Genomic DNA, 14,768 nt, shown 5'->3' on the forward strand with positions numbered 1-14,768 from the left:
GAGTGTACCTCGAATAGGTCACTATAATAAACGTATTAAAATTAAATTCGACGATAAATCATTGTAGGTATATCTGAATATACAATGAACAACGAACCTAAGGATATTTTATTATATACCAATATTGCTGTTAGTAATTTGTTTTTCTATTATAGTAATAAGGTAGGTTATTACTAAATTACTTATAAGTCAATACCAATGTACTTTTGAATGGTGCGAATGCCGGTTTTATGCTATTGATACTATACAACTAATGTAAATATATTGAACATTTCAGTATACCTACCTATGTATTAATTATTAAATATTAATTTACGTGTATAGTAACGCTTTTTGAATAGGTAATCATAATATAAGCACAAAATATTAAATAACAAAAATCGTTTGGGGATAAATTATATATGTTTAATAATCCAATATGTTATCAATATTTGAACTTCAATCACTCATAAAAAAAAAACGTAGGTGTATGACAATTTTTTTCATACATTTAATACAATAGAATTACGTTTTTAGGCTGGGTACAACTTTATATTCTATAAACGATTTTTGCGAAGCCGATTTTTGTAACATTTTATTTATTGTCATTTGTCATGATGGTAATGCAAATCAGCAGTAATAACAAAATGTAGCATGCTAATAGATATTTTTCCACTGCACTATACCTACCCTTAAACATATCTATGATTTCTTAATTTTCCTCGCAGAGGAAAAATATCTAGTATATAGTGTGCTTTTTTAATTGGAGTTTAAGCAACTTATACTTGTAAAAAATATGAAGGGTTTTTTACTTAAAAACAAAAACTGTATTATATTATATAAATCGAAAAAACTTAAAAAAGTAAAATATTTCAAATGTCTATAAATAGCATTACAAGACCTTGCACAATTATTTTAAATTACTTAATACAAACTATACAAAATCAAGAAAATGGTAAATATTTATTAAATTTAAGTTTTCAAAGTTTTTAATTTTTTAATTTTAACAAAATGGATTTTGGTGAAAACTGCTGGTTACTGAAAATAGGTACCAATCTATAAAAGAGATACGTGAAACTCCTTTCGTAGGAAAAAACGGGAAAACAACGAAAACATTATTTTAAACTCATATAGGTATTCCCCGCATCGCTTAAAATCTATTAAGTAATGTGAACTTTTTTGTGAATGTAAATTTACCGTTGAATTTCTGAATACTTTTGTTTTACTCACCTTTCCATTTGTAACGCGATGTATAATTTATTGTATAAACATTTATTCTGTTCTGTTGTTTATTTTTAACATGTCATTTTTAAAAAGAATATCGACAAACGCTTTACGCTACTTCATATTATATGAAGAGTCTGTACTTTTTGTCTTACGTACGAAAAATAATTTTCCCATGTTTACGTATTAATACAAAACATAATAGGTGCATATAGACACAAATTTAACAACATAATAGCAAGGCGTCAACTTTGTTTTTATAAATAAATGATTATTTGGAAATTATAATGTAGCGTGTCTTTATATCTTACTATTATCGTGTTTTTTTATATAGGTAGTTTCGAAATATAAATGTCAAATCAATACAAATCTTGTAAAATATGACAACTGTCTAAGTTACTGTATGTAGGTAGTATTGATTCTCCTTCACTATTTTTTTCAATCTGTGTTTTTGAAAACAATTAATATTCTATGTAGGTACTCAATACTTATAGTTATTGATTAATAATATAATTAATAACCTATATCAAGTAAATTATTACCGGCTCTTGCCAGGATATATGCAAACTAGTTTAAACTACGCGCTATTATAAAGTTTATCTAGTTACGATTCATATTAATTAGTAAAGCATAATATCTTCCTCGAGATTATATTATTATAATATCATATTTACCAATATAGATACATGTAATAGGTACCTATCTACTATTAATTATTATACTTGAAACGAAGAAAACATTCATTTTTTCCTCGGATTACCTACTTAGTGTCTTAGTGGATGTTATATGAGTGCATGTCTGCTTCTCATTAAAATGATTACCAATATTTTTTTCATTCCATTATTTCTGGTTCCATTCATATTATTTTAACATTACTCATTCTCATCTGTATTTGTATTACATTAGTTTTTTTTTGGTTTTATTATGTTTTCAGTTTCACTTTTCCATTATTCTGAAAATCAGTAATCATGACAGATTTCTATTCCATTAAATCAATACTTCAAGTTTAAGTGTTTTGATAATTTATTGAAGTACATGCTCTATATTATATCACCTCATAATGACTGTATACGCAACTACCTATTAGTGTATTTAAACAAATGGTTTTAAAAAGAATTCGAAGTATTTTTACTGTCTAATACTTTTAAGTACAAGTTGATAATAAATGTATATACAAATTACCTCTTGTATATCGTATAGGTATAGAGATAATACGGGTATAGATATTAACAATAAAATACAAACTTATTTAGTTTTTCTGTAATTTCAAATTTATTATTTATTATAATATATTACCTACGTACAAATTATTTTACTTATAAATTTGAATACATTTTCCGTTCAGATAATATAATAAGCGTTTAACATTCGAACATAATATAGCATTAAAATCATATAAATTTACCTATTGTTTTGGTGTTATTTCTTAAACTAATGTATACGATTGATGATTTCGAATAACTTTAAATGGTAATAAATAATGCAGTGAAAATGTCATTAAGCTTTAATCACTATTTTAAGTTTGTTTTTATATTTTTACATTATTTTTATTTTTATTTTATAATTTATTTGAACTTTTAAACATTTGTTTCAGGTTAGTTGTATATGGCCCTGTTTGACAAGCTCGGCCGCAACAGGTAAAACAAAATGTAATTTTGTTATAATCATTATACTATTTGGCACTGCGCCCATTAATCATATTATATGGTCCACTTTATACCCCAATATTGGTATAATTACTGCATGCATCATTATGAAAATATACTTACACTTAACTATATGATCGATATTAACCGGTAAAAACAATTATAAAATTTGTTACGGCTGCAGCATATTGGCATCGGTTACTATATAATAGTTACTTGTACCGTATATAATATATAAATACAATGTATACTTATACATAATATAATCAACACAATGAGAGATTGGGAGATGTGTGGCGTATTCATGTTTCAGATGATTTAACTGTTAATTGATGCATTGAGAATAGTAGGTTATCGAAAGTCCCAGCCGAGGAACACCCTATTACCTACTAAAGAATATCGTGTGAAGTTCAATTGTGTTTTTCAGACGGTTTGCATAGACGATCGTTAGTTAATTGGTTAGGTTGGCAAATGGGCAGCGAGTTAGTTAAGCAATATTTGCAACTTGGCTCCACGGCCCAATTATATATATAGGCATACGTACCTATACACATAGTGGGAAATGTGAAAGGTGAATTATTGGCCAACTTTGATTTGTTCTATTTATTTATTTATTTATTTTGCATTATAATATGTATTGTTGAACATTTTTTAAACTGATGATAAGTGTAGAATTTAATTGAATAATATCGTAACCGTTTTTATTGTGTCTACGTACCTTAATGTCTGGACAGCACTGCATAAGTATGCAGTTGTTCTACCTAATTTTATGTCACAAATAAGGCTTAATCATTTTATTAGTAAGATTTCGTATTTAATATTTAAGTTTTAGGTATGATATTTGATAGCGCAATTGAATAGGTAAAAAAACAGAAAAGACCGTGCATTGTTTGTTAAACTAATTAAATTTAATAAATTAATCCATTCATAATATGGTACATATATTGTGATAGATTATTATTTAAAATATTTTTACGATTTAGTTTAGATTAAGTTTGTTAATTGATTTGAATGTGATTCACAATGAAAATGTCAAAATAGGTAGATACTATATTAATGTGTTGTAAAATATTGACAGTTATTTTATTTATTATTTTTTTTTTTATTGAACATTAAAATATTATACAAAATTGTGCAAAATTTGTTATTTAGTTCATAATATATTTCATATTTGAATCTTATATATATTGCAATTTACAGCTATTTGCCATTTAATATTAAGTAAACAGTGCAGACTAAAATGGATTCCATCCATCTTCATTGTATACTTGCAGACTATATTTAATCAATGAATAAGAGTTCTTATTTCACAAATCAAACTTATTGTAGGTAATAGCGGTTGAGTATGGTTGACCCCATTTTGATAATGTAAATAATATATTATCGTAAAAAACAACGATGTTTATACCTATATTTCAATTACATTTTGAGTAGTTAGACTACAATTAGGGGAATAATTAATTCCCGTAACCTACATTGTGAAAACGAGGGAACTAAACGTATTTTATACTTTTCATTATGAATAAATTATGTTTAAATAAACTAATTTCAATATACCTACACAATTAATTGAAAGTATTATAGGACATTGATTGATCTAAATATATTATAATATTTATATTAAATAGTAATAACACAATTAGAGATAATTCAATATGTCAATATCCAATTAAATATGTACACAATTCATTTGATGAAAATTGTTGTAGTTGTCTACATTCCACTATACTTTAAATTAGTTTTTACTTTTGAAATTTGAATTGATATTATATTATATTATATATAATTTTCTTTAAATAATTAAGATAGCTGAATGAATTTTTTATTAAAAAATTATACTATTTCATTTTTAATATTTCCATGATAACTGTTGTTAGTGTGGAGATTTAAACATTTTAAACGTGGATTCATGTTATTATGAAAATATTTAATGATTCGTTTTTCACGTTTGAATAATGTGTTGAACATTAACATACTATAAAACTTGTTTTATCTACCAAATGGAATCTGGTTATTATAAATATAGGTATCTAATAAAAAAAAAATATATATATATATCTTTGTTTCAAAAAATGATTCCATTATAAGTTGTATTTTATTGTTCTTACTCGGCTTTAAATGGCTAAATATTTGATAAACTTATGTTTCATTGACAAAACAAAAAAAAATTTGTTTGTGTTGAACTACCGTCGTCACCTAATATGATTCCGTGTAACGGTATATGGTAAACCTATGTATTCAAAAACACATGATAATATTGTTATAAGATCTGTAACAGGGCTTGTGTATGTATATCTGTGTACAAAAACAACGAGAAACGTGGTTTTACGTAATTTGTTAGTCGTTGTCTTTGTTTGATTTAATTTGATGACTAATAAAAACAGAATTATTAATTTAAAACAGCTTCGTCGTTGAAACACACGGGGTGGCTAGTCGGGGATTTATACACTTTATAATAATATATACCTACTTCATTATAATTGCGCGGTGGTTTACCCTCTGTGGTATGTATTATAATATTGTGATATGAGTTTCATTACTGCGCACCATTCCATATTATATTAATTCATATTCCCGGGGAACTGTGTTTAATGTACATGTCATTTATATTATGTTATATGCGCATATACACGTTATATAATTGTTCGAACGATTAAGATCCTATGCTGTTCGTTTCTGTCCTGTTTCGTTTCGTTTTTGTCCAACGGCTGTAATGATAATATAAAATATAAACGCGAAGTGTATTTCTAGTTTCTTCTACTATAATAGTGTTTGAGGGCAAAAAAACACGTTTTGTTAAAACACTATTATATAATGTACCTATATACGTAGATACTAGATAATACATACCTCCTAAAAGCATATCCGTAAGCCTACCTATCTTTAACGTGACAGATAACGGCTATAGCCACTAGGCAGATTATATAGGTATACGCAGTAATCACGCTAATTGTTTACCTGTAGCTTATTTAATACTATATACGAAGGAGTTTTATTTTACACACCACGTGTATTATATGTATATATTATTATAATTTGTCGATGTATCGGATTATCTTGTATTTCTAGGCGAATCCACGCAATGATATTAAACAAGAATGGATTAAAACCCAATATTCAAAAACTTTCAATAATTTTAAAACAGATTATATAAAAGTTTAAAAAATATAAAAATCATAAGTGTGCCTACCTATCGTGTACAACACGGATACACACAGTGTGGGTGCGATGGACCAGGTAAAAACGTTAACACCGCCAAACGACGAACGAGGTGGTTTAAGGAGGGGCGGGTAGTCGCCGGTGCGGCAGAGGGGAAGGGTTGGGTAATGGAAAGTGTGCGCGCCTTGACCTACGTCTTTGCGCATGCGCGCCGACGTCACGTTTGTAAACGTCCGTTGGCGGAATTCAAAAACTCGCGAGCGCCCGCCACCGTCGAGGGAACTATTACTGCCGCGTCTCCGTCTTTTCCCTATCCGTCGCTGCAGTGTTGTTGTTCCCGCCGATCCGTGCGTCCGCGTGCATTGTCGCCGTCGTTGCTCGCGATTCAAACCGCGGTCGCCCTGTAGGTAAACATAATAATAAAATAGTATATTGTTGGTGATATTTAAAATACACACGTGATGATTCTTTTCTCTCGTTGAAACTGTGTTTTTTTTTCATATCCAAATATAATTGTCATATTTACAGTGCGCCGCTCAAGTGCCGTTTTATTAGTTTTTCGTATGTTTTTTGATTTTAATCTATTTTACAGTGTTAATTAATGTTGAATTACAATAGTTAATATTGTTATCATAATAGTGTTGCGCAGCTAATTAATTAATTAAGCGAATTTGTTGTTTTTCTTTTCTTTTATTAATTGAAAAGGTCTAAATACATTTATATTGAAAGGACGAAACAAACAGCTGAATGGTATTTATACACGTTGGATGATTATTAATATTATTATTATGTTTCAAGTCCGATGAAGTCTTTTGCAAACACCAATGAGCTGTGTAATGTTATAATGTTTACATTAAATTGATTGCTTCCGAGTGTTCGAGTGACTGAATAGTGGATACATGTAAATGCAATGAGTAATAACAATAACTAATAAGTAATAACAATCCTAGGAATTATTCTATGCTTTATAGTCTTCGAGACTAATAATTAATGAAACATAATATTATGTTTAACTTAAATTATATGCCGAGTAAGAGTTTGATTTTAAACTATCGACAATACCTGAAAGAAATGAAACGCCGAACAGAAATAAATGTCCTTATGACAAATATATTATGACGTAGTTACCAAGGTATTATTATTTATCGATTTAAATCAGTTTTCTCTAAAATAATTAATAAACAACGAATAAGACGAATGTTTAATATTGAACTTTTTTTAAACTTTTTAGCTATTTTCGAGTTAAGTTTTTGTTATTGGTATCTGTTAAAATATTTTTTACGAGTTTTTAAAGTAAATAATATAGTTGAACCAATATATATATTGTATATCCAATGTATAAAGGGATTATTATTAATTGAATAAAATTGGTTCTAATAAAATTTATCTAGGTAGGTAATTTATTTAAACTTTTAAATAATCATATTTTTTTAATTTTAATACCTAACTATTTAAAATAAGTTCAATACATAGTAACCATATTATGGATTGAAAACGTTTTTTGATTATTAAATATATGCATGGTAGTTATTCTTTATAATATAGTATATTATACATTTAAATTAACAATTCTTACTTCTACTTTTAAACTGTCATACAAATTATTAGAACAAATTAAGTAGGTATAGGTACCTCCTATAAATTCTAAATTCTAAATATTAATTTGTTTTTAAAGAACTGCGTAATGTGTATAATATATTTAAATTATTGTTACCTAGCTTATTAATTAATTAAAATAGCGCTTTTTAATTTAATGGTATTCCTATAATTTAATGTTATTTTATCTAATTGTACATCATAATGGAGAAAATTAATTTATCATAATATATTTGTATATTTAGTTAAACTAGTAGTGTAATGATATTAATTATTTTGCTTAGAACTTGGCAGACAATCGTTTTTTTTATTTATTCACAAGTTAAAAAAAAATAATGTATTCAAAAATAATTTTCCCGTTTTATACTGTGGGCATGACGAATGTGAAACGTGAAAATAAACTCTTTGATAATTTCTCTACACCTTAGTTAAGACAAACCTGTCAAAAGCATTTTTGCTTCCGTTACGTTTCCTTATTTCTTTAAGCCTACATTCTCAAATTCATATTTTCCCGAAGTCAATATTTTGTTTTATGTGTATTTATAATAATAATATTATGTTTAATATGTTAGATGCAGATATAAATATAAAAAAAACTACTTTTGAAATCTGTATAAAATTGTAGGTATATTACATTTTGTTCAGTTGAAATTGTTAAGACTATATTCAACGATATTAATGTTTTAAATTAGACAATAGGTATTCTATTAAATGCTAAAAACTATTTAGATCACCTTTATATTTTTCTTGTTTGTATATACACATTATGCAATAGTCGAACTTTCCTTAAGTATCAAAATAGTGTCGTGAATCTTGTACAAAATTATTTTAACGAAATTTTATATTATTTCAAAATATACCATTAAGTAAATAATTATTCACGTAATCTGATAATCACGTACATAACGTTCGTACATTTTACGTATATCGTTAGGTTGTATAAGTATTTTAAAATTATTCTATTCCACATTCTATTTACATAATAGGTATAGAAGTACGAATTTAGTAGGGCAACAATGTAGTTTTCATATCGTCTTTATCAACAGAGAATATTATACTATCATGAGGTATATTTAATTTATATCTTGATTTATATTATTACCTACCGTTAACATCAGTGTTTTGAGTTGAGTAGTATTTAAACCATGAAATGTTAATATAATACTACCTCAGAGAAAAAATATTTAAACTACAATTATTACCATAAAAAATATTAATGACAATTTGCCTACAATGTACATAATTTGACATTTAAATGTATAGGTAGGTACATTTTATAGCTCTTTATGCGACCCGGTGGTACCTACGCCCACATGTTTTTTTTATCTCTTCTTCGTATATACAACAAAATGAATTCACTCCATATATACCTAGGTATGACGTATAAGATTCCACACCTGGTGACTTGATAGTTTTCTGCACCACCAAAAACGCTTTGTTAAACAGCACCGCTGTGCTCGCGTTGAATGGGCCATGCAAATGTATATATAGTGTTCAATGACAAAAATATATCGAAAAATCACATTGTCGTCTCATCGCCCCCGTTGATCATTGCTGTTTGCAGCAGCAAGGATATATCATGACCCCGGCGGCGTTCGCTGTTCACGATCCTTTTCATACGTACATATTATATGTGGCTTTCTCCCATTCAAATCATTTTCCAGCAATCGTAAGAATAAGTTATATACGCTTTGTTACGTTTTTCTTGCGTGATGTTATTGTATGGGTAAAAGCGCACTGTGTAGGTACCCACGTCTGTTTTCGTGTTTTATTTCTTATCATTTTCTCTCCACTTGATATACTAACCGTAAAAATACAAACTTACCGTCTGCCGTTGATAGTATTAATTAAGTAGTTAGCGATGATAAAAATGAAAGGTTTTCATCGTGTTGCCTCATATTTGCCCTTGACATTTGACATTTAAAGTATACCTACCTAAATTACGAGAGTATCGTTCTGGTATGACCGATACCTAATATATGTATAACATAAGAGTGTGTGCACATTTTTGAAATATTTACATTTATTCTCAACGTACTTTTAATAATTGTCTATTAAATTAAATACATAGAATTTAGTAAATTTAGTAGAACTGACAGATTAGGGTCATTTTTAATATCTTTTATTTATTATATTATCAAGGTATAAATATTTATACTTATTATATTATTTAAAGAGTAACTATTATATTAAAAATATAATATTATAAAGAAATACATTTTGTGTGAAATAGGTTTTAAAAGTTTTGTATAGTTTTGTTTCAAACAATTAATATTAATATTTTTATACTTGAAATAATATATTAATGTAGAAAATTAGGTTGTTCGATTCATTTTAATTTTGTCCTTCATTAAATGCTTGTCAATAGACAATGTCTACGAAATAAAAAATAAAAATAAAAAATGACAAATGGTTTATATCCAAGGCCACCTTTGAAATAAGTGACTATTTTTTTTAATGTTTATGGACAATTCGTCATTAAAAACACACTCCTCTTCCGGTTATTTTGTTATCATTGCACTTTCTTTCAGAGTTTTGTCACCATTGTTGCCTACAAGACCCAATAATTTACTCATGGGTGAAACGCCCACCCTATACGTTTGAAGTTCATCGAAAAATATATATTTGTTCTATATTCTTTGGCATACAATTATGGCATGTAGTCATATTTGGTCAATATTATCGATCATTTTCTTTCATCGTGTCCAAATGTCCATTTTCATAAGTGTTGGGCGTGGATTTAACCTCAATTTTTCAATTTGTTCGATTGAGAATTGAAACTATAGTAATAGGTATATATTGTATAATGAATAAGTATTAAGTATAGATATATGAACTTACTATAAAGTATAAATAATAAAAAATAGGCCCTATTTACTTTCCTTAAAAAATATGTTGGTTGTCTGCACGCCAGATTATATAAGCAAAATGAAACAATATCACGGTCTACTAATACACCTATTTAATAATTCAATACTAAAATATCATGTTTACCAAATATTTTAATAAGATGTGTTTCTTTATCTTTGTAATATTAGGGTAAACGCCCGTTAAACGGTTAATGACCTATCAGTAGTTACTGATAGGTCGTTATGAGTGTAATTTCCCTGAAGAGGATACATGTGTCTTCCTCTTTTAAGATAAAACCTTCATAACACTGTTGGTAATTGCCCGTTGTTGTTTGTTACGTTCACAGAGGGAAAAATGGTACCAATCCGGTTGTCACAGTCACAACCATAACCGGAATAACGGTAATGACCGCGAAAAGTCATTGACGTAACTCTAGGTTATTGAATTGCTTGTAATCATTCTTGTAATAATTGAAGATATCCATTCTAGTTATTGAATAGCAATGTTTTTATATATTATGATTAATTAACACTTCACCAACAAAAAGATATGTAAATAACCTTTTATTATTAAATGTTAATTGTATTTTCTTATCACATACTTATTCGAAATTTCACACTTGAATCACCATTTTAGTAACGATAGTGACTAATTTTATTAATGGAGCACATCGAAAACAGTTTTATAGATTTTGAGAACAATTAATCAAAGATCTGAAAGTCGCTGTAATAATATTGTTTTGTCTGTGGTTATTAATTTTTCTAAACGCAATATAACAAAGTCAAAATATGATAAAAATCAATATACCTATAATCATTACTAGCATATTATGCTCATTTTATTAAATTGAACGTTATTTTAAAATAGAAATCTTTTATGTACGTGATATATTATTATGTATACATTTTAAAGCGCTTTTTTTTCACAATTTGGCATTTGCATATTTTTCTATATTTAAAAATAACTGAAATAAAATAATATTTTATAGGTATACGTATTGAATTTCAGACGATGATATGGTATTATGAACAAAATATTATTGCATTTATGGCATTTATGACTAAAAAACTTTAAAAAATGTATAAAAATATACAATTATATATGATATATATAGGGTATAAAATATGATATATATACTGTACATAATAATTGCTTGAAACGAAAATATGAAAATAATGTGTTCACTGCTCAGTGAAAACCTCATAACGTATACATATGCGTGCGTTTAATAGTATTTGATTATTTTCATATTATAATGTTTTAAATGACTATTCGTCTATAGTCTATACATAATCACCGAAGGTAATTTTTTTATTTAAAAAAAATAATGTTAATTTAGAGGAAATTAGATACAAATATAAAATGAATAAAAAAATGTCAATAAAAAGTTTTTTAATATCACGGATATTGGTAATGAAAATAGCAAAAGGTTTCGTCGGATTTTTATAATGTTATCGAGTTTTACTCTAATATTGCCACCGTACCACCGTCACCAACAACCACTACCGCCGACTCTTTCGAACCAAAATCGGTTGATCTTCATCTCCGCAGCCATGTATAGAATGTTGATCACGCCCTTGCGTTTCGAAATCTTCTGCTGGATTGTCGGCATCACGTTGTTGAAGCAATCTTTCCGTCTCACGTCTATTGTTTCATTGTCTACGGCGGAACCGGCGAAGAGTATATTGTATATCCATCATTATCCATACCTATATATACTCGTCGTGTAGCGAATAAATATTATTATACCGCATGTTCGTCCGAAAATATATTCGTGAGACGATCGATCGATCAGAATTCGCGATTTATATTTCCTACAATGTTACACATATCGTACGCGTATTATATAGAATCGGCTGTCGTGGTGGACGTGTGTGGAGGGTCGGGTTAACCATATAGAGGCAGCATACAAGGTTACTATACAATTATAACTAAAGTTCCACACTATACAGCATAATATAGTAAAAAAAAATTAACAAATACAATTATTAGGTATTGAGTTATATTTTATCACTTTTTACTGAAGAAATTTTTACATTTTTCCAAAAGATTATCTTGAAAATTTGGGTACCTAGCCGCTATAAATATTCAGATAAATATCCAAGTGCTCGTAATATAATATAGTGCCTTTGAATGGTTTAATCCGGTCCTGCAAGGGGCGTAATTGGAATTGTAAAATCAAACGTTTTTATAAAGAAAAAAATGTATACACACAGACTGGTGCTGTGACGAAGGATATAATGTGAATACTGAAGCGTTGGAGCATACTGTTATATTATATATAAGTGCACATGTCGCCGTACAGCAGGGAACACCACACGGCCGTCGTCACTCCCGTCTCGGTGGTGTCGCCGGTGATCGAAGAGTTTGGCGGCAACAAGAAAGATGACGCCGCCGCCGGCGCCGGTGGACTGCCGGCTTACCACCGTAAGTTCTCAGAGTCCGGAAAACCCGCCGCCGGATATACCAATGGGTTCTCGTTGCTCCGCCGACTGTTGCGTTGGTGGCTCGCCCGATTCGGTCAAAAGCCGCTGGTTAAAAAAGGTATGTCGAATTCGTATATTATAATATAATATGTATATATCGTGCAATTAGGATGGTCTTTATATTTATACAGATTTTTTTTTTTTAAATGTTTTTGATTGATGTCATCAACTCCTTGAGATTTGTTCAATCAATTATAGTTTTCCTCTGATTGGACTAACCCCTTCGCGTGCCCCCCAAATTACTTGGAATATAGTGAAAAGGGTTGTTATTCGTGTATATTTATTTATTTTATATTGCTTGTATATTAATAAATATTTAATATTCAATAAAATTAGGAAGTACCTACCTATTATGCAATTTATAGTAAGTAGACGATTATTAAAAAAAATAGTTTTTCCGGTAAATTAACCATTTCTTAAAAAAAAAAAATAATAATATAAAAATCCTTATTATTCTAGAATAATGAAAAATAAACAATTTATTTGTGTAACTTAGAAAAAAATATTTAATATATTACAATATTATTTGGGATAAAATATCTTATTATCTAATTATTATTACGTTAATGTGTTTACTATAAAAAACATTCGTTAAACTCAATTACTAATTAAATACTATAAAAAGAATAATGCATATCATATATTTAATTTACTGGATGATTCTATTTTATTATAAACCTAACAATATCTTAGAAAATACAATTTGTTTTTTAACGTTAAAAACATACTTTTTTATATTTCGTTGATTATCAGTATACGTATACAATGTACATACACTTAATTAAAAATGATTTATATTATGTAAAATGTTGCCTGGTTCACGACGAAATGATCACTCCCTATATAATATAAGTATGTACATTCTTCAATTTGTAATTGTTTTAATTTTTGGTTTATCGGCTTGTATGGTACGGATAATATAATAATACGTTTATATATTATGGGATGATGGTCATACACGTGTATGTAAATTAGCACATACCTACTGCACGTGGTGACTTATAAGTCATCCGACCAGATTTTTACTAAATCATATGCTTATTAGTCACTTTAACGTATTATATGTTCTATAAAAAAATGTATGAGTTTATGTATAATGTATAATGTATATTGTATATAGGTATAAAAAATGACAATGCAAATAATAATTATACGAGTACTCGCTGATAGCGAGGCGTATTATATTTTGTTGCGTGGTGATTATCAATCACCGCAATATGATTTCAATGTCGCCTGTGTACAATAATATCCGTGGTTTTAAATTTAACGTCCTTTTTTCCTTTTTTTTTCGAGTACCTATCATTAAATTTTATCACCAATCGTGTATAATTGCATTTTTTTTTATCACCCACAGATGTTGGTTCAAACAGCACTATTTTTCCTCATTTATCCACAACTGCAATCGAAATTAATAACATCTGGGTGCTTATTTGTATGATATATTCGTAAATATATTGACTTGGATCATGAACATCAGAAGAATGCTTTCTTTTTATGCATAAAAACGTATAGCCAAGACGAAATATAGATAAAACAATATCCTGCGTCGGCGCTATATTATGTACTATAGGTACCTATGATATTCCCGTAATATTTTTATGAGTTGTGACTTGTGTGTGTGTGTGTGTGTATTGTGTTTATTTTTCCTGTCTAATCCAAGGTTGTAATAACCATTGTTTTTTTTTGTATTTTGTGTATTCATTTTTTGATTATGATTCAATTTTACATAAGATAAAATTAAAACAAAACTATATATAGGTATATTGTATATTATCTGCAGTGGGTCTCAAGTCTAATATAGGTAGTATAGGCAATATAATTCTAATTA

The 14,768-nt window shown here is 28.1% G+C and overlaps 1 protein-coding gene across 6 annotated transcripts in view; it reads left to right on the plus strand.

Moving 5' to 3' along the window:
* LOC100163056 (serine/threonine-protein kinase tricorner) overlaps nucleotides 1-14,768 on the plus strand; it is a 147,747-nt gene that overhangs the window by 27,273 nt on the left and 105,706 nt on the right. For 2 of the 6 annotated variants that reach the window (XM_029487287.1, XM_029487288.1), the window contains one exon: nucleotides 2,798-2,840. The exons of 1 other annotated variant lie outside the window; for it this stretch is intronic. In XM_029487287.1, the coding sequence (XP_029343147.1) occupies nucleotides 2,798-2,840 (43 nt within the window). Of the gene's footprint in view, nucleotides 1-2,797; nucleotides 2,841-4,963; nucleotides 6,759-12,650; nucleotides 12,999-14,768 lie in introns of those variants that run through there. 3 more of the 6 variants (XM_029487286.1, XM_001945839.5, XM_001945795.5) reach the window with 3 other exon arrangements.

Source organism: Acyrthosiphon pisum, chromosome A1 (assembly GCF_005508785.2).
Source record: "Acyrthosiphon pisum isolate AL4f chromosome A1, pea_aphid_22Mar2018_4r6ur, whole genome shotgun sequence".
Lineage (NCBI taxonomy): Eukaryota > Metazoa > Arthropoda > Insecta > Hemiptera > Aphididae > Acyrthosiphon > Acyrthosiphon pisum.